At 37.6% G+C, this 19561-nt stretch overlaps 1 protein-coding gene across 1 annotated transcript; it reads right to left on the reverse strand.

Annotated features, from left to right (window-relative positions):
* Window positions 1–7104: 7104 nt before the first annotated feature.
* LOC145059981 (uncharacterized) lies at window positions 7105–18789 on the reverse strand. Its single transcript, XM_079007728.1, has 3 exons — window positions 18148–18789; window positions 8384–8559; window positions 7105–7558 (listed from the first exon to the last, which is right to left on the reverse strand). The coding sequence occupies exons 1-3, from the start codon at window positions 18787–18789 to the stop codon at window positions 7105–7107; spliced, it is 1272 nt and encodes a 423-aa protein (XP_078863854.1).
* Window positions 18790–19561: the final 772 nt, after the last annotated feature.

Consider the following 19561-nt stretch of genomic DNA (forward strand, 5'->3'; position numbering starts at 1 on the left):
GGTTTTGGGGTGTGACATAAACGCTTCAACACCTTGTCCAAGTAGGTACTTTGACTAAGTCCTATTATCCTTTTACTCCTGTCTCTCAATATCCTTATCCCTAAGATATAAGCAACTTCTTTGATAGTTTTATTTTGTTAATTTACTTCTTTTGATATTTTATTTTAGCACATTTCATTCGCATTTTAGTTAATTTTCATGCATATTTCCTTTTTGTTATTTTATGACCATTTCTGGCACTTTCTAGTTTCCTGAGCATTATTGCAGATTTTTTGGAGACTACCGGAGTGGGATTTTTGGGAGGCTATTGGACTTGAAGGGCAATGAGGATTTCTAGCTTGATGGCTATGGAGGTGATTCATGGAGTGGGCTTGTCAATTGCTTGAAGGCTTGGAAGATTTGAACTCTAAATTTGCAAGGCGTGGGAGAATTTCTGAGTGTGCGAGATCGATGATTGGGAGTTTGCGGAAGCTATGAGTGATTTGGAGAGGAAAATTGGGCTCAAATTGAAGAAATCTTGAAGAAAAATGGGCTAGAAGCTGATTAGACTCGAACTGGGCCATTGGATTAGCTGTGGGGGCCCAAGACATGAAGAATCCCAAAAATTCGTCACACTCACACGGCCCGCGTAAGGTTTCCATGCGGCCTGCATGGATTCCTGAAGGGGCAATTTTGGGACTTTGTTTAGAGCTCTATATTGGGAAGGTTGGTGTGCCTCTTTAGCCTTATCTTGAACATCCGATTTTGACACATTCTCTCTGGAGTTTTAGAGCACTTTGAAGGCGAAGAACCCTCAAGAACTTCACCATTTCACTTCTTGGTTCTTGTTAAATGTTCGGTACAATCTTTACTAACTTTGTTTTCTTAAGTTTAGCCATGCTTGGCTAGACAAATTGTGGTTGACTTTGGTGAAATCCTTTAACTAGTTGTTGAATGTTGAAGACTCCGTGAACTTGTGTTTGAATCTTTATGAAAATGTTCAGTGTTTTAACATCTTATCATTACTTATATGTTTTTATTCATGAGTTTAAATGTGTTTGTGGTGATTAGTTGGCTAATTTCTTGATTAAGTAAATGATCTTCAAATTAGCAAGAAACAAGTGATTTTTTGTTAGTCTTACTTCACACAATCAAAAAAACATTTTCTCCAACATGGTAGTGGAAGCTTTTGACTCCTTTTGGATTTGGTAACTTTTTAATTCTTAATGCTTGTTGACTTTCACTAATTACATGCTTAATGGAATTTGTGACTTTGACTAAGTAAATTGTTATGAGCTTCTCTAACCATTTCAACAACTAAGAAAAGTCTAGGTAATCTCAAGCTTGTTTGATTTCTATAGACAAATTATGGATTTAAAACAAGTATTCCACCATTGGATTCTAATGATATGTTCATAAAAACAAGACAAAGTGAGTAAACCTCAATTCAACCATCTTTCTCTTACTGATTTTACATCAAACTCTTATTCTTGTCGAAATTGTCCATTTAAATGTTAGTTTAATTCTAGCTTGTTTCAAGTATTTCAAAACACCAAACCCCATTTTTAGTTTATTGTCATCTTATAATTATTTTTGCAAAGGGAGCTTTCATAGAGTTCTAAAATTGAACCAATCTTCATGGAAATGATACCTTTACCACTATACACTATTTTAGTGTGTAACATTTAGGGTATTTATTTTTTGGCTTCGACAACCACCAAATTTTGGCGCCGTTGTCGGGGATTGTTTTATTTTTAATCAATTCATTTCTCTATTCCTAGATCTTAATGTACATGTGCTTTTATTTATGATGTGTATTTAAGGTGTTAATATTTTTATTCAAGTTTTAAATTTATAAAAGCTATTTCCTTCACTAGACTATTAAACACACTAGGCAGTGTACCTAATCGTGCAATAGTATAGCTATGGTAAGAACGAGTGTCAAACTCAAGGAACGGTGTTTTAACTAACTTTATTCTACTATTAACTAAATACTAATTAAATTAGAAGAGGTTTTGTTTTCCTAGTCTTACAAGATTAGATACTTTGATTATCAAATTAACTAATTATCAGTAAATTAAGCTAAAACTAACTAAAGCAAATTAACAAGTATGAATTAACCAAGGCAAGTAAGCGACTTTCATTTAGCTTAGATTAATTTGTTATTATGGTTAATTTATGGAAGTGCAATGGATTTAGTTTCTTTACTTACCGATTCCTAAGATGACCAAATTAATATTCACTAATTTAATCCTTTAGCAAACTAGTTTATTTATTCGGTGATCAGGCGGACAAACTTACAAGTTCACTAGTGTTTAGTTAGAATTGATTAGACTTATAACTGATTGATCAATTAGTTTATTGATTCAATTCAATATATGATTTGTCGTCATATATTAGCTCCTATACGTTTTTACCCACTTTTCTACTTAACCCTAGGTTTTGTTCAAAACTCTAGTCCTATAATTTTGCAAATCATAAGATCATAGGATTCAAATTCAACTAAGATAGATGGTCATACTAGCCTAATAAAATTCAACAATAAGTAGAGAAAATAGTTATCAAAAATACTTGAGGTTCTTTAGTAAGCTAAATCAACAAATAACCAAATATCTAAATCCAAACCATAAATCAACAACAAATGCGTAATTCATCCAAGGCTAAACGAAAGCCATGAGTATTTAGCTCATGATTTCAGTAAACAAAAGCACAAAAACGAAATTCAAGGTATTTGACATAGCAAAATCTAATGAAAAATCGAAGTGTAGAATTTAGTTGCCTTAATGCTCCTCCTTCCAAGGTTATGAATGAAATTCTTGCTTCCAAGCCTTAGAATCAGTGTTTTAGTCATCAAAAGTGTCGAATTCTACAGAGCCAAAAGTTCCAATTCGCGGGTTATGATGATCTATGTATACTTTTCCCGAAATTATAGCACCACATCATGGTGATCGTCTTTATCCCGTGTTCTACAAGTCTTCAAAGCTGATTGGGATTCTTCAAGTTGCCACGCCGTGTGGAATTTACCACCGTGTTGGGGTATATTTTCTTCATTTTAGAGATTTGGTTCAAACTCTTAGCTTCCAGCATCCAGCTTCCAGCTTACAACTACCTTTTGTGCCAAGCATGTCTTTTGGTCCCTACAACATAATTCATAGCAAATTAAGTGTCTTTTGTTCGAATAACGGCGTAAATATAATTAAAAATATTAAGATATGTTGTATAATTATGTGCATAGATATGCACATGTCGAAATACCCCACACTTATTCTTTGCTTGCCCTCAAGCAAATTGATTTTGAATTTCTCCTGCAAAATACAAAAAATTGATTTCAAACTTAGCCATTATCCCAAGACCTCAATGCATGTATTTGTGTCTATAATTCCTAAGAACTCCCATTCCTAAATACTCACAGTCCTTATGAACCTTCACCCCTTAGCTTATACGACACTCAGTTTTGCAACCCTCGAAATCAATCCTCATAAATCTCTCTTGAACTCAAGATATTTTTGGCTAAAGAACCAAGCATACATAAATTCTAGAAATTACAACTTTGATCCCACAATGGAGCTCTTTGAATTCTTGAATTTCTTGTTTATTTGATTTTTGATTTCTTTGAATTCACCACCTTCTTTTTTTGATTTTTGCTATCTTCAACTTTTTTCATTTCTTCAGAATATCTGATCTTTTGATCTTCATACTATGATAGCTCCAAAATTATTTTACTTTTTGGTAATTTCTCTAATTTTTTTACATGCATTCTCACTCTTTTTTCTCTTTCACTCAAATCCTACATGTTTAAGCAAGGAGCTTAGCTTCAACCTTTATTGGTTAAGGTATTAGTCTAAGTGCAATGACTACCTAAGCTTTCCTTGACGGATTTCAGGTTTAGGCTGCAAAACATGTTATGTCATATAAGCTACCAGATTACCTTTCATACTTCATGACTTTTAACTAGAAAATGGGAAGCCACAAATACACTATAACATGTGTTGGCTTGGGTAAACATTTGGGTTCTCATCGGATCATCCCATACATCATTGGACAAATTTTTAATTATTAGATAAGTTTCCTATGTTATACTATTTAGAAACTATTAATGCAAAAAAAATTAAATCAAATTATTTTTCTTATGCAATATACCTCCTACCCCACACTCGTTTCATGTAATGCCCTCATTGCATGGTAAGCAAAACATAAACTTAAAAATAGGGAGAAAAAGGAACAGACTCCCCTGGGATAGAAGATGCATCTTCAAATGTGGAAAATACTTCTAGCTTGCTTGAACATACGGGAACAAAAGTAAAAATTAGAATAGCAGCCTCCTTGTGCTTTGAACAACTCCCCCACAGCATAGGAAAGTGTCAACCATGTCGTAGCAACCAGGATAATTCTTCATTATGTCGTGAAATTCTATGGTGTGGGAACAACCCATCCATACCATGAGAATGAATATGAGATAGGAAACACTACTCTTGATCATGTAGAATACTGAAATTGCTAGAGCAAACTTGGAAAATGGACTCGAAAATCAAGAGGTCGTGGTGGATATCACCGCGTCATGGTAACCCAAACAAAACATTTTTTGGTGTTATAACTACAAAAACACGACGTGGTGTGGAGTACCACGTCGTGGTGGCCTTGAAAGTGCAAAATCTGGTGCCCTTGAGTACTTAAGTGAGAACTATATGCTGAACTAATTCATGTATAAAGCTATTGGACGTGACTCCTCACTCTATGACTCAAATAAACTCCCGAAAATATGCTCAAATCTTGCTTCTCTTGACGTCTCCTAAGCGCGATCTATAAAGAGCCTTCATTTGACATTAAATTCCCTTACTTGGAGTCTAGAATAATACTTGGAACTAAAACAAAGAAATGTAATGCAAGAAGGAAACATGTTCAACAACCAAAACACGAAATAAGTTTCCAACACACCAAACAAACAAAATAAAAACATAAAGGAACAAGTCTTAAAACCAAGAAATCAAAAGGATAATTCTCAATCTTCTTAATCATCAGCTCCTTCACCACTACCACAAGCCCCACCTTGTTGTTCCCACCATAGTTCCTCCCAACTTGGTGCAAAAGGGTATGTAGGAGGAAAATGAGCGGCCCTGGCAAAATGGATTTTCTCCATAAGATAGTCGATACTCATGTTGATATAATTGCCACTCCTTCCTAAGTTATCTTAAAACCTCCGACTAGCAACAATGTACTGGTCCACGGGCATCTCATCAACCTCGGGTACAACCGGTGGCTCGTCCTCTCCAGCTTCCCTACCCCGCTGCCTTCCTCGGCTTGGAACTCGCTGTCGGGGAATATCATCCGGAATGCTAAAATTTCCAAACCCACAATCAACAAAGATATTTTATCACTTGTAAAGAAGGACAGAAAATGGCTTTTATGGCTCCACATTCAACATCATAGCTTCCCACTTTTCAAGTACTCCAAAGGAACGTGCAAGCCACGTAATCAACATTCCACCATATAATGGGGACCCACGCCTATCTTTGCCTGCCCAAGCTGTAAGGAATTCATCCAAGTGAAAAGGTAAATCCAAAAATATATCGTTTGAAGTAATGGCCCACAAAAAGAAGACATCAACAGTGGGGCGTTTGTCCCCTTCCTGAAGCTCGTTGATGGTGTTAGTGATGAGAGGGTGCAAAAAGAGGTGAATGGTTGACCAAATGTCGCTTTCTTTGGCAGTTCCCTTATCGTAAGTCCTGTTGGCAATGGCATTCCAATGCTCCTCTACTTTAAAACCGTTCAAATTACTTATAGCAGCTGCAATGTACTGTTGATAAGACTCCGAATGAACCTCGGACGGAAGGTAAATTTCCGTCCTATGTGCAAACTCGGAAAGGCTATGAGAGCGTCTTTCACCACCAAGGAAAAATGTTAGATTGTCATTAGCATATCTCCCGGTTTTTCGTGCAAAAGAAATTGTTGCTAGATACTCTTGAACCAATTCCTTATACACGACATCTTGAATTTCAAAAATTCGACGCCACCCCAAGCACATAAATTGGCCATGAATTCCATTAAAAACCTTGTCAAGATAAGGTTCAATGGCTTCCGTTAACCCTGTTTGTCCCATCTAATACCAATCCAAGACCGCGGGAATATGCACTTTTCGTTTCTTCATCAATTCAAGTTTAGCATTCCAACGAGTGTAAACCTCGGGTGCAACATCCCTTGGGAAAGAATACCACGGAAATGCGGGGCGACCTCCTGGTTGTTTGCGTCTTAAATAGTTAGCAATGCCTGCAAAAATAACCACAAAGGATACCCAAAGAACCATATATATGATTACACCCAAAATGCAACATAATAAACTGGAAAAGACCCCACCATGACGAGGACCACAATGAGTCATCTTGGTCGACGCACTGTCGGGCCTCCTAGTTAAATCGGACTATTTTCACTCCAATTCAACTCAATAAAAGTTCAGGGTTTGTTCAAGGCATATTAAGGAGTAGAATGGTAGCAAAATGATGGTGTAAAACAACTAAATTTGGGTCCAATATTTGCAAAAATCAGAACCCTAGGTTCCTAAAATCGGCCATAAATGTGTTCTAATCAGTAAATATATGCCCTTTACTAACATAATAACGACTAAGAGTAAATAAATCACTAGAGATCATACCTTTTACTGAATAAATGCAAGAAATTGAAGGAAGAAAGATGGAGTTCTTCGTGGGGTGGCAAGCACGACGAGAGAGAAAGAGTGGAGTAAAAGTGAAATGTTTTTGACTGGAGTTGAATAAACCCTAATTTTACTATAGTTATTTTGGCACCACGACGTCGCAGATTCACCACACCGTGGTGAATCATGTTTTCCCGAATTACATGCTTATTCAAATTACCACCTCGTGGCGAGTTAAAAATCTTTCTTATTTATTAAAGTCTTAAAAATATCCACCCCACACTCGTGCTATGCCATACCCCACATCGAATTCATAGACAAATCACAAGAATGACAGAATAAAACCTAAATAAAACTAATAAAATAAAATAAAAGAAAAGGGAATAAAATGCAAACTCAAAATCACAGGTTGCCTCCTGCAAGCGCTTCTTTTTGGGGAGTCATAAGTCGGACTCCTTTCCTCTTCACGTTGTCTCAGCTCATGTGAATTTGACGATTTCCCCCTCACTTTCTTCAACTGGCATTCCTTCTTCATAATGCTTCACTCTATGTCCATTAACTTTGAAAGGGATTCCAGCTTTCGATATAAGCTCAATAGCTCCATGTGGGAAAACTTGTTTGACAGCAAAAGGATCGTCCCATCTAGTTTGCAATTTACCCAGAAAAAGCATTAACCTTGAGTTAAAGAGTAGCACCTTTTGTCCCTCATGAAAATCCTTATTACCCTTAAGTCTCATGTCATGCCATTTCTTACTCTTGTCTTTATATATCAAGGAACTAGTGTAGGCTTCGTTTCTAAGTTCTTCAAGTGCATTCATTTGCATTAACCGGTTGGTGCGAAGTTCAGCATGCTCAAAATTACAAATCTTCAAAGCCAAAAATGCTTTATGCTCTATCTCAACTTGCAAGTGGAAATTCTTTCCATAAACTAACCTATATGGCGTAGTACCAATAGGTGTTTTAAAAGCTATTCAAAAAGCCCAAAGTGCATCTTCGAGATTATTCGACCACTCCTTTCTGTTACTTCTAACCGATCTCTCTAATATCCTTTTTAATGCTCAGTTTGTAACTTCAGTTTGCCCACTCGTTTGGGGATGATAGGATGTTGAGAATCAATGGTGGAAACCATATTTCTGCAACACCTTAGCCATTTGAAAATTTGCGAAGTGGGTGCCCCGATCACTAATAAGAGCCTTAGGAACTCCAAACCTTGAAAATTACTTTTTAAGGAAACGAACCACCACTCGAGCATCATTAGAAGGTAGTGCTTGTGCTTCCTCCTACTTGGATACATAATCGATAGCCACCATTATATATTTATTTCCTTTTAACATTGGGAAAGGTCCCATAAAGTCATTCCCCTAAATATCAAATATCTCACAAAGTTGAATGTTATTTTGGGGCATCTCATTCCGTCATGAAATGTTTCCCGTCCGTTGGCATGAATCGCACTCCTTAACAAATTGAGTAGCATCTTTAAAAATTGTAGGCCAATAAAAACTGATATCAAAAAGCTTTTTTGCCATATACTGCGCTCCATGATGTCCTCCGGTGAGCCCACTATGGCAATGTTTCAAGATTTCCTGACTCTCTTTCTCGAACACGCATCTTCTTATCATTCCATCTGGACAGCTTCTAAAAAGATATGGCTCATCCCAAAAGCAGTACTTGATTTCTAAAAAGATTTTCTACTTTTGTTGTCAGTTCAAATATTTTAGAATGTATTCACTTGTTAGGTAGTTAGCTATATCTACAAACCATGGTAACTCTCCTGCTATAACCATAAGATATTCTTCAGGGAAATCATCGCCCATCTTGTTTTCTTCTAATTCCTCCAAATGCGGGTTATCTAATCTTGATAAATTATCGACAGCCACGTTCTCCATTAACTTTTTATCCCTTATTTCAATATCAAATTCTTGTAGAAGCAAGACCTAACATATCAATATTGGTTTAGCCTCCTCTTTAGCAAATAGATTTAAGGGCAGAATGGTCGGTAAAAACTATTGTCTTTAACAGAACCAAATATGGATGGAATTTATCAAAAGCATACACCACCGCTAGTAGCTCCTTCTTGGTTGTAGTGTAGTTTTCTTGAGTTGGGTTCAAAGTTATGCTTGCATAATAGATTGGTTGAGGATGTTTATCAACCCTTGTCCTAAAACAACTCCCACCGCATAGTCACTAGCATCACACATTAGCTCGAAAGGAAGGCTCCAATTTGGAGCTATCATAATAGGGGTATTAGTTAATTTTTCCTTCAAGAGTTGAAACGCTTCGTGACATTCTTTAGAAAAGTCAAATGGGGCATCCTTCAAAAGAAGTTGAGTCAATGGCCTTGTGATCTTTGAAAAGTCTTTAATGAAGCGGTGGTAAAATCCCGCATAGCCTAGAAAGCTCCTTACCAACTTTACATTTTTTGGAGGTTGCAATTTTGCTATAGTATCAACTTTTGCTCTATCCCCTTCCTTGAAACTATGTGTCCCAACACAATTCCTTATTTTACCATGAAGTGGCACTTTTCCCAATTAAGGGCAAGGTTGGTCTTCTCACATCTTGCTAGCATTAGATCTAAGTTGGGCAAGAAATCTTCAAAAGAGGACCCAAAAACCGAGAAGTCATCCATGAAAACCTCCATAAATTTCTCGATCATTTCACGAAAGATAGCCATAATGCACCTTTGGAAAGTAGTTGGTGCATTGCATAACCCAAAAGGCATGCGTCTATATGCAAATGTTCCACTTGGGCATGTAAAAATGGTCTTCTCTGGGTCTTTTCGGACAACCAACTAGAATTTTAAAATGTCCAGAAAAGCCATCAAGGAAACAGTAGTAGAGATGACCGGAAAGTCTTTCGAGCATTTGATCGATGAATGGTAGCGGGAAACAATCCTTTCATCTAGCGTCATTAAGCTTTCAATAGTCTATACATACATGCCACCCAATCACTATTCTGGTTGGGATTAACTCATTATCTTCATTAGTGACTACCGTTATTCCTCCTTTCTTGGGTACAACGTGTACCGGACTTACCCATGGGCTATCGGAGATTGAATAGATGATACCAGCATCTAAATGTTTAACAACCTCCTTTTTAACTACTTGGATATTTGGTTTAAGTCTTCTTTGACGTTGTTGTTGGATAAGGTGTCTAAGTCCATAACTATTTTTGGTATGTACTTGACCCGGTTTGGCATGGTCTATTTGGGTTGCATGGCATCATGCTTTTCGGTAGACTAAAATGAGAGAAAAGGACACTTAATGTTTATTAATATATTATAAGTTCTAATATATTAATAATAATATTTAATTAGTATTGATCAAGGATTAATTTAGAATTAATTTTGTGATCAAAAGGAGACTAATTAAATATATGGGTTGACTGTGTAAATCATCCATTCTTTTGTAGTGGGCTAATAATCCATGGTTTATCAAGTTGGTCTAAAACCCATAAGATGGTCCATGGATGCTCCATGCTGTTTTTGAACCCATGGATCAAAAAATAAAAATCCATGTCAATTACGGTTTACATGGTGTAACCCTAATTGTGACACATTATATAAGCATCACGTTGTAGACCAAAATCGGCCACTAAGTGAGATAAGTGAGGGCTAGCCGATTTTCTAAGTGTGTGCATTTCTCTCTAAGTTATTCCAAGTGTATTTGTGTTGTGTGAAGCATTTGAGGCATCACATTTGGGGTGCTATGCTCACAAGGTTCTCAAAGGAATTCAAGCAACAAAATGTATGTTTTTCTTACTTGCTTTTATGTTTAAAAGTTCCCCATGCATGCTAGATAGGTTATGAACCTTGGAAAAACAAATTTGCATGTATCATAGTAGAGCATAGATCCGAGGTTTTTAGGGTTGCATGTACACCATAGGAGTGTTAGAATGCTCAAAACCCATCAGTGGTATCAGAGCCTAGGCTTGTTTTCTTGATATTTGATGCAAACTTCCTGAAAAATTCAAAAAATTTGTTGTCTGGACAGTGGACTCGCCGAGTCCATGGGGTGACTCGATGAGTCCAAGGCAAAATTCATCATAGTCGTCGAGTAGGTGCTTGTGCTCCACCAGTAGGAGGCTCTGACTGTAGTTTTTCGACTTTTGCTGTTGGAAATGGACTAGAAACATTACCCTAAATTGTTTCGGTGTTTTAAAACTTGTTTTAGATGGTGTAATGGTTGTGCTAATCCATTTACAATGACCAATATCAAAATTCCATGATTTATGTGTTCATATGATTCTTGAAATTTTGATATGAATGTTCATGTGCTTATGAGTTATTGTTAGATCATAGGAATTACTTACTAAATTGTTTAATGATTAATTCTTGATCAATTATGTGTTTTAATGGGATCCATAATTTTTCCTCAAGTTATGGATCACCAAAAGTCACTTTTTTTTAATGTCCATTTAAAACACATAAGTTAGATAAACATGAAGAGTCTTCACTTTTATGAACCATTAACTCATATGTTATGAAATTAAAGGTTTTGAATAGTTTCAAGGCTTTCCCTCAAGTTTGGGAATTTGTAAAGTTGCACACATTTAAGGATACTTTAATTCCAAACCCTTAGAGTTTTAAAAGTTAAAATTCAACCCTTATACTATTATAACATTAATGGTTAATAATCATATATATGTATAAGATCAAGTCGTTTTACTGTTAGTAGGCCTCATTCACGAAGCCGGTCTATAAGGGGGTATAAGGTTGTTGCCTCTAAAATGGAAGCTTAATGGGTGTCCACTCTCACCCACCGCTTCCTTGATCGGTGGAGGGTCATTACCCGAATGGGTAGGACAGTGACTTTAATTCTCATTAAAATTATAATGATTATTATGAAGTAACTAAATGTTTTATAATTCCCAATCTTACTTACTTTAGGAAAATGTGAATATGGTGCTAATCCATGAAATTCACACTTTGTACCTTACCAAGTCGTTGTTGGAGCGTGCGTGGGTAACTGAGACATTAACTTGGACTAGTAAGGAAAACAAAGGGTGCCTTAATGTTTATCATAGATCGAAGGAGCGCGTGTGGGTAACCGGCACATTGATTAGGTGATAATATTAAGGGTACCAAGTAAATTTTCATGGTTATTCACACCTTATTTTGTGATCCTCGGCATACCAGTCACAAAACTTGAAGGGTACAATCGAGATTGAAACATGCCATTGAAAAGTTCAATGAATCTCAAAAGAATCTAGGAATTTCAAAACCAATTAAAACCTAATAATTCATTTCATTTTCGTGGTGGAAATTGGTGAATCGTCATTTACCTACCTTCAAATATGTTATAACTTAGATTACAACATCCCTATTCTAAGTTATAATATATTGTGTTGGGTCCTAGCCTTGATATTACATTTGATTGTCTTATTAAGGACTCTATATATCTAATCTAAACTTGTTTTATTCTTTTCAGATGTCTTCCAACAACAATGCTTCGGGCTCTAATCCTACCGGCTCCTTCTCTCTAATGAACCTTTATGGGAGAGTCATCTTCGATGGTTCCAACTTTTTCGATTGGATCCGGAACATCAGGATGGTTACTCGCTACAAGGACAACAAATATGTCCTCGATAAGGAGCTGAAGGAAATCGATGAGTCTACTACTACTCCCTAGGAGATCGCTGACTTTAGGAATCATGAGAGAGATGCCACCAAGGTGGTATATATCATGATGGCCACAACGACAGGCGAGCTCCAAAAGTCGTATGAGGACTTCTACCCTTTTGAGATGCACCAAGATTTGATGGAAAGGTACCATCAAAGTGCTCATCAAGAGTGGTATGAAATAATCTCCTCCAAGATAACAACCCGAATGAAGGATAGTGAACCCATCACGGGCCACATGCAAAAGATGCAAAGTTATGTGGACCGTTTGCTAAAACCGAATGTGAACTTCCCTGAGGAGTTGGCAATTGACATCAATTTGCATTCCTTACCTTCTTGTTATGACCAATTTTCTATGACATACCACATGAACAAGGAGGAAGTTACCCTCAACAAACTTCAATGATTCTTGAAAACCACAGAAAGTGGTCTTAAAGGTAAGTCGGTTGTTAGTTCTACTGCTCCTACTCCTACAGCTACCCCTGTTTTGGCTATCGGGCAAGGCAAAGGGAAGAAGAGGAAGACCCCTTCAAAGGGTACCAAGGGAAAGTCTCTTGAAGGCTCCTCATCCGGAACCAAAAGTGGTTCTATCACTCCTTTTGCCAACCCCGAAGATGCTGATTGCTTCTACTTCCAGAATAAGGGGCACTGGAAGCAAAACTGCCCAAAGTACTTGCAGGATGTCAAGGGTGGGAAAGTGAAACCATCCCATGCAGGTATTTACACTATATTGTTTAATAACTCACCATATTCTAAGTCTTGGGGTCCTTGATACAGGTTGTGTTATTCACATATGTTCTAATTTGCAGGGCTTAAGAAGAAGTGAGGATGTGGTGCACGGAAAGATAAACCTAATCATGGGGAATAGGAAGGCTTCACCTGTTACCAAGATTGGAGTTGATAATTTGTTGTGAAGTAGTCGGTTAAAGTTAGATTTGAATAAACGTGTTTACTCGTCTTAAATGGCGAGAAATATTATTTCCTTTCATGTTTTGTACAAAACACGGGTTTACCTTTTCTTTGGTATTAATGCTTTCTTTAATAATGTTCTTTATTTTAAAGCATTACCTTGTGATGGTGTGTATGAAACTGTTTCGGTTGTAGATAACCTAGGAAATAATGTGTTGTGTATTAATTCTTCTACTAGCTTGGATAAAGCATCATTATGGCATTGTCGTCTTGGTCATGTAAGCAAAGAATGCATAGGCCAACTCCAAAAGGATGGAGTCTTGGAGTCATTTGACCTAAAGTCAGATGATAGTTGTGAATCTTATTTGCTTGGTAAATGGAAAAAATCACCCTTCACTGGTACTTGTGTAAGGGGTGAGGGTTTATTGGACCTTATACATACTAATGTATGTGGACCCTTTAGAACCGCCACTAGAGATGCTAATTGCTATTATGTGACTTTTACTGATGATTATAGTAGATATGGTTATGTCAACTTAATCCAACACAAGTCAGAAACTTTTGAAAGATTTAAAGAGTTTAAACAGGAAGTAGAGAATCAATTGGACAGGAGCATTAACATGCTTTGATCCGATCGAGGTGGTGAGTATCTTAGTACATATTTCCTCGACTATCTTATGGAGTGTGTGATTGTCTTATGTGAAACACCTCCCAAGACACCACAGTTGAATGGTGTAACTGAGAGGCGTAATCGGACTTTGTTGGACATGGTTCACTCCATAATGAGTCGAGCTTCGCTACCAATCTCTTTTTGGGGGTATGCCTTATAGACTGCCGCTCATATCCTTAATCTAGTCGCTACAAAGAAGGTTGCCAAAACACCTCATGAGATGTGGACTAGGAAAGTTCCCAATTTGGACCACATCATGATTTGGGGTTGCAATGCTTTTGTGAGAGGCGAGATTCAAGATAAGCTCAAACCATGAATTGAGAGATGTATTTTCATTGGCTACCCACACAAATCCTTTGGTTACCTCTTCTATAGACCCAGTAAGAATGTGGTCTTTGTGGCAAGGAGATGGGTCTTTTGAGAGAGAGAATTTATAAGCCAAGGAAACAGTGGGAGGCAAGTTGACCTTGAAGAAATTCAAGAGTCAAGTGGTGAAGGAACCTCAAACACTAGCAACCAACCTAAGGAGGAAACTCATGTTGAGCCAGCTGACGAGTCTGTACCTCTGAGGCGTTTCACTAGAGTTAGGTATGCACCTGAGCATTACTATGGTTTCCATATTACTGTGGAAGGTGATATATTTATAAGTGATAGTACACTGGTAAATTTGGATGAACCTAATAGCTTTAAGGAAGCCATGGCAGGACCGAAGTCTGCTAAATGGAAGGAGGCTATGGACAGCGAGATACAGTCCACGTATGACAATCAAGTTTGGAACTTGGTTAACAAAGTACCAGGTCGTAAAACAGTCGGGTGCAAATGGATCTTCAAGAAGAAGACCGACATGGATGGTAAGGTGCACACTTATAAAGCGTGACTGGTTGCAAAGGGTTTTACTCAAACTCATGGTATTGATTATGATGAAACCTTCTCACCAGTGGTGAAGATTAAGTCTATCAGGGTTATGCTAGCAATTGTTGCGTTTCATGATTATCAAATATGGCAAATGGATGTCAAAACTGCTTTTCATAATTGTAGTAAGTTGGCTGAAGATGTTTTCATGAGTCAACCAGAGGGTTTTATCAGTGCGGAGTACCCTGCTAGAGTGTGCAAGCTTGAGAAATCCATTTATTGATTAAAACATGCATCTCGCAGTTGGAATCTTTGTTTCGATGAAAAGTTCAAAGAGTTTGGCTTCTCGAGAAGCGAAGATGAGTCATGCGTAGATGTTAGAGCTAGTGGGAGCATAGTTAGCTTTTTGGTATTGTATGTGGATGACATACTACTCATAGGAAATGACACCCCAACTCTCCAGGAGGTGAAGTCCTGGCTTGGGAAGTGCTTTGCTATGAAGGACCTTGGAGAAGCTGTCTATATCCTAGGGATAAGGATATTAAGAGAAAGGAGTAAAAGACTAATTGGACTTAGTCAGAGTACCTACTTGGATAAGGTGCTTAATAGGTTCAGCATGCAGGATTCCAAGAAACAAGATTTACCAATCCAGAGTAACGCCAAACTGAGTAAGACTCAGAGCCCGAGTACAGATGATGAGATAGCTGAAATAAGTCGAGTACCATATGCTTCCACTGTAGGCTCAATCATGTATGCTATGACTCGTACTCGTCCTGATGTGGCTTTTACTTTGAGCATGGTCAGTAGATATCAGGGTGACCCTGGCAAGGCTCACTATATTGCGGTATAGAACATTCTCAAGTATCTTCAAAGGACTAAGGAATGTGTCCTTGCCTTCGGTGGGAGTGATGACTTGAGAGTTATTGAGTATAGTGATGCTAGCTTCCAAACTAACAGGGATAATTTCCGCTCTCAGTCAGGCTGGGTCTTTACCTTAAATGGAGGAGCAATTACTTGGAAAAGTTCCAAGCAGGAGACAATAGTTGATTCAACCTACGAATTAGAGTAGATAGCAACAAGCGAGGCGGCAAAGGAGGAAATATAGCTTAAGAACTTCATTGGAGACCTTGGAGTTGTACAAGCTATAAAGGAGCCTATGGATATTTTCTTTGATAGTGAAAGTGCAGTTGCCTTAGCGAAGGAACCAAGGGATCACGGGAGATCCAGACACATCGATAGAAAATACCTTTTTATCAGACATCAAATAGAAGAAGGAATCCTCGTGGGAAAGAGGGTATCATTGGATGAGAACCCAGCAGATCACCTTACGAAGGGATTGAGTAGGGTTAAGCATGTACAACATTCGAGGCGCATCGGGTTGAAGGATGATATTAGTTTTATAGATTAGATAGATATTTTTGACACTTGTAAAATGTAATCGACATTTGATGATGAATATAAGTTGTTGTTTATTTATGAGTAAAGTGTTGCTATCATTGTCAATTATTTACTATTGTTTTAGCTTTGCATGTTTTGACTTCCAGAATAATTATTTATTCAAATTCTCCACAGTCGGTCATATGTTGGAAGTAGGTATGAATCAAGACTGTCATGAAGTTGGCTTGTAGATGTCTAAGTTGTTGGACATAGCAAAGAGTTGATGCAACATTCTTGAGTACTCATAAGTTCTGAGTATTGGATTCAACCCACGCTCACTTGTATCACTTCATGGAACTTATCTCGAGTGATCGTGAGACGGTAATATCATATAAGTCTTCAAACTTAGAGATATGAGTTGTTGACTATGACTTGGTTATACATTGATTGTACAAAAACGCATTGCTAACTCGATGTTATAAAACATGCCTTTGTGTATAATTCAACAAGTAGTAGAACAACCATATGAGTCGATGTTTATCTGTTCCTTCTTTGATTAGAAGTGATATCTAGGCCCCTCGTTGATTTTGTTTTGACCTGTGTATCGGGCCAGGTCAGAACTGAATTGATGTGTTCAATTTAGTTCTATGTCAAACAAATCGGAAATCGGGAAACAAACTGTTGGACAATAAGTATGACATTGTTCCATGTATTTGTCCGGCAGATATCTTGAGAGTAGAGGATTATATGATCACTTATCTTAAATGGTGTATCATCATCTTCTGAGTTCCGAGAGACCTTGAAAGAGCTACGATTGCTGATCGGTTCCTGAATTCATACTTGCAGTAATAGTTATTAGACTTATCCAAGTGGGGGACTGTTAGATAAGGTGTCTATGTCCATAACTATTTCTGGTAATACTTGACCCGGTTTGGCATGGTCCATTTGGGTTGCATGGCATCAAGCATTTGGGTAGACTAAAATGAGAGAAAAGGACACTTATGGTTTATTAATATATTATAAGCTCTAATATTAATAATATTATTTAATTACTATTGATCAATGATTAATTTAGATTTAATTTTGTGATCAAAAGGAGACTAATTAAATATATGGGTTGATTGTGTAAATCATCCATTCTTGTATATTAGGCTAATGATCCATGGTTTATCAAGTTGGGCTAAAACCCATAAGATGGTCCTTGGATGCTCCATGGTGTTTTTGAACCCATGGATCCAAGAAATGAAAATCCATGTCAATTAGGGTTTACATGGTGTAAACCTAATTGTGACACACTATATAAGCATCATGTTGTAGACCAAAATCGGCCACTAAGTGAGAAAAGTGAGGGCTAGCCAATTTTCTAAGTGTGTGCATTTCTCTCTAAATTATTCCAAGTGTATTTCGTGATGTGTGAAGCATTTGAGGCATCACATTTGGGGTGCTAGTCTCACAAGGTTCTCAAAGGAATTCAAGCAACAAAAGGAATGTTTTTATTACTAGCTTTTATGTTTAACGGTTCCCCATTCATGCTAGATAGGTTATGAACCTTGGAAAAACAAATTTGCATGTATCATAGAAAAACATAGATCCAAGATTTCTAGGGTTGCATGTTCACCATAGGAGTGTTAGAATGCTCAAAACCCATTAGTTGTACTATGGGCTTTGCTCCTTGTTCTAAGTTAATCTTATGAGAACACTAGGCTGGACTAATCCCCTTGATGTCAGTGATCTTCCATGCTATAGCACCTTGTCTTTTCTTTAGTACCTTTGCAAGGCTTTCTTATTCATGTGTTTCAAGATCGGAAGTTATGATTACTAGTCTTTGTTGTCCTTTTTCCGAGAATGCATACTCCATGTGTTCGGGGAGGGCTTTTAGCTTGATTTTCTGCTTTTCGTCAATTACCACGACGTGGGCATCCTGCCACGTCGTGGTGTCACAACTTTTAATTCCAGATCATGAGAAAAAACTTTTCCACGAAGTGTTCTCCTCACCACATCGTGGTATCTCTTCTACCTCTTTTATTGCTTCATTTTACTCACCTTCTTCCAATAGCTTCTCTAATTCTTGCAGATCTCGTTCGGCATCAAAATTACCTTCTTCAAGCACCATAAATTCCTCGTTTCCTTTTCCTTCCATCCTCCTAGATCCTTTTCAAATAATTCGTCAAGCACATCGATGGAAAAGGCTATATCATCACTTGTTCTTGAATGTTTTATGGCCCAATTTACCCCAAAAGTGACTGTTTCTTCTCCTACTCGAAGAGTGAGTTTGGACTCTCTAATGTCTACTGAGGCTCGGGCGGTGCTCAAGAAGGGTTTTCCATGGATTATTGGTACTTGTTTGTCTTCCTCCATATCTAACACAATAAATTCCACAAGAAAAACAAATTTGTCAACTTTAACGAGCAAATCTTCACATATACCTCTTGGGAATGTCATGGTCTTGTTAGCTATGTGTATGACCATGCGGATTGGTGTTGGTTCGGGGAGATCAAGCTTCTTGAAAAACGAGTAAGGCATCAACTTAACACTTGCTCCCGAGTCGGCTAGAGCATGAATTGTTGCTAGATTCCCGAATGGGCATGGTAAGGTTATACTTCCCGGATCACCCATCTTCTTTGGTAGCATATTTAGCATTGCAGCTGGACAAGTTTCATTTAATACCACCTTTGATATTCCCTCCATTTTCTTCTTGTTTATTAAAAGGTCATTGAGGAACTTCGCATATTTAGGCATTTCGATTAGAGCCTCAAGGAAGGGAATGTTAATTTCAAGAGATTTTATGTGGTCAAGGAACCTCCCATATTCTTCAGCATGCTTCTCTTAAATTGCTCTACTTGGGAATGGCAATGGTGGGTGGTATGTCTTTATGGGTTCAACATTCTTCTTTTCAGCTTCTTTCCACGCCATGGCATCAGTACCACGTCGTGGTGATTGTTCAGATTTGTTTCCTTGATTTTCCTCTTGATCTTTCTTCTCTATATCCGGGTTGTTACTATCTATAGGAGTCAAATGAGTAATACTTTTCCACTCCTAATGGTGATGGCTTGGATGTGAGCTCCTCTCGGGTTTGGTTCGGTATTTCCCGAAAGTCCTCGAGGTGATTTTTCATTGAAATGCATAGCTAGTTTCCCAAGTTGTTTTTCTATATTGAGGATCGAAGCTTGTTGATTTCTCAACAGTACTTGCTGGTTTTTCATCATCTCTTGTTGTTCCTTCATAATTAATTGTTGCTCTTTAATTGCCACTTCAGTTGCCTCGTGCCTTTTTTCAGATGTTGCTGCAAATCGGGTGAGCATAGTCTCAAAATCAGTTTTCTTTTCAACCGGTGGTTCCTCTCTTTGGTAAAAGCCTCTCCCTCTTTGTTCATACTTTTCTTCCATGGTCTTCTTACACTCATCATTGGGTAACCACTTCTTCTTAGGCTTTCTCCAATCTTCATCTAGACGATCACCACTTGAGTAGCAAGCTTCAACCTTTCGGTTTTCATTTTCATCAAGGTCACATC

The sequence above is a fragment of the Lactuca serriola genome, chromosome 6 (genome assembly GCF_051521515.1).
Source record: "Lactuca serriola cultivar US96UC23 chromosome 6, Lser_US96UC23_V15, whole genome shotgun sequence".
Classification (NCBI taxonomy): domain Eukaryota; kingdom Viridiplantae; phylum Streptophyta; class Magnoliopsida; order Asterales; family Asteraceae; genus Lactuca; species Lactuca serriola.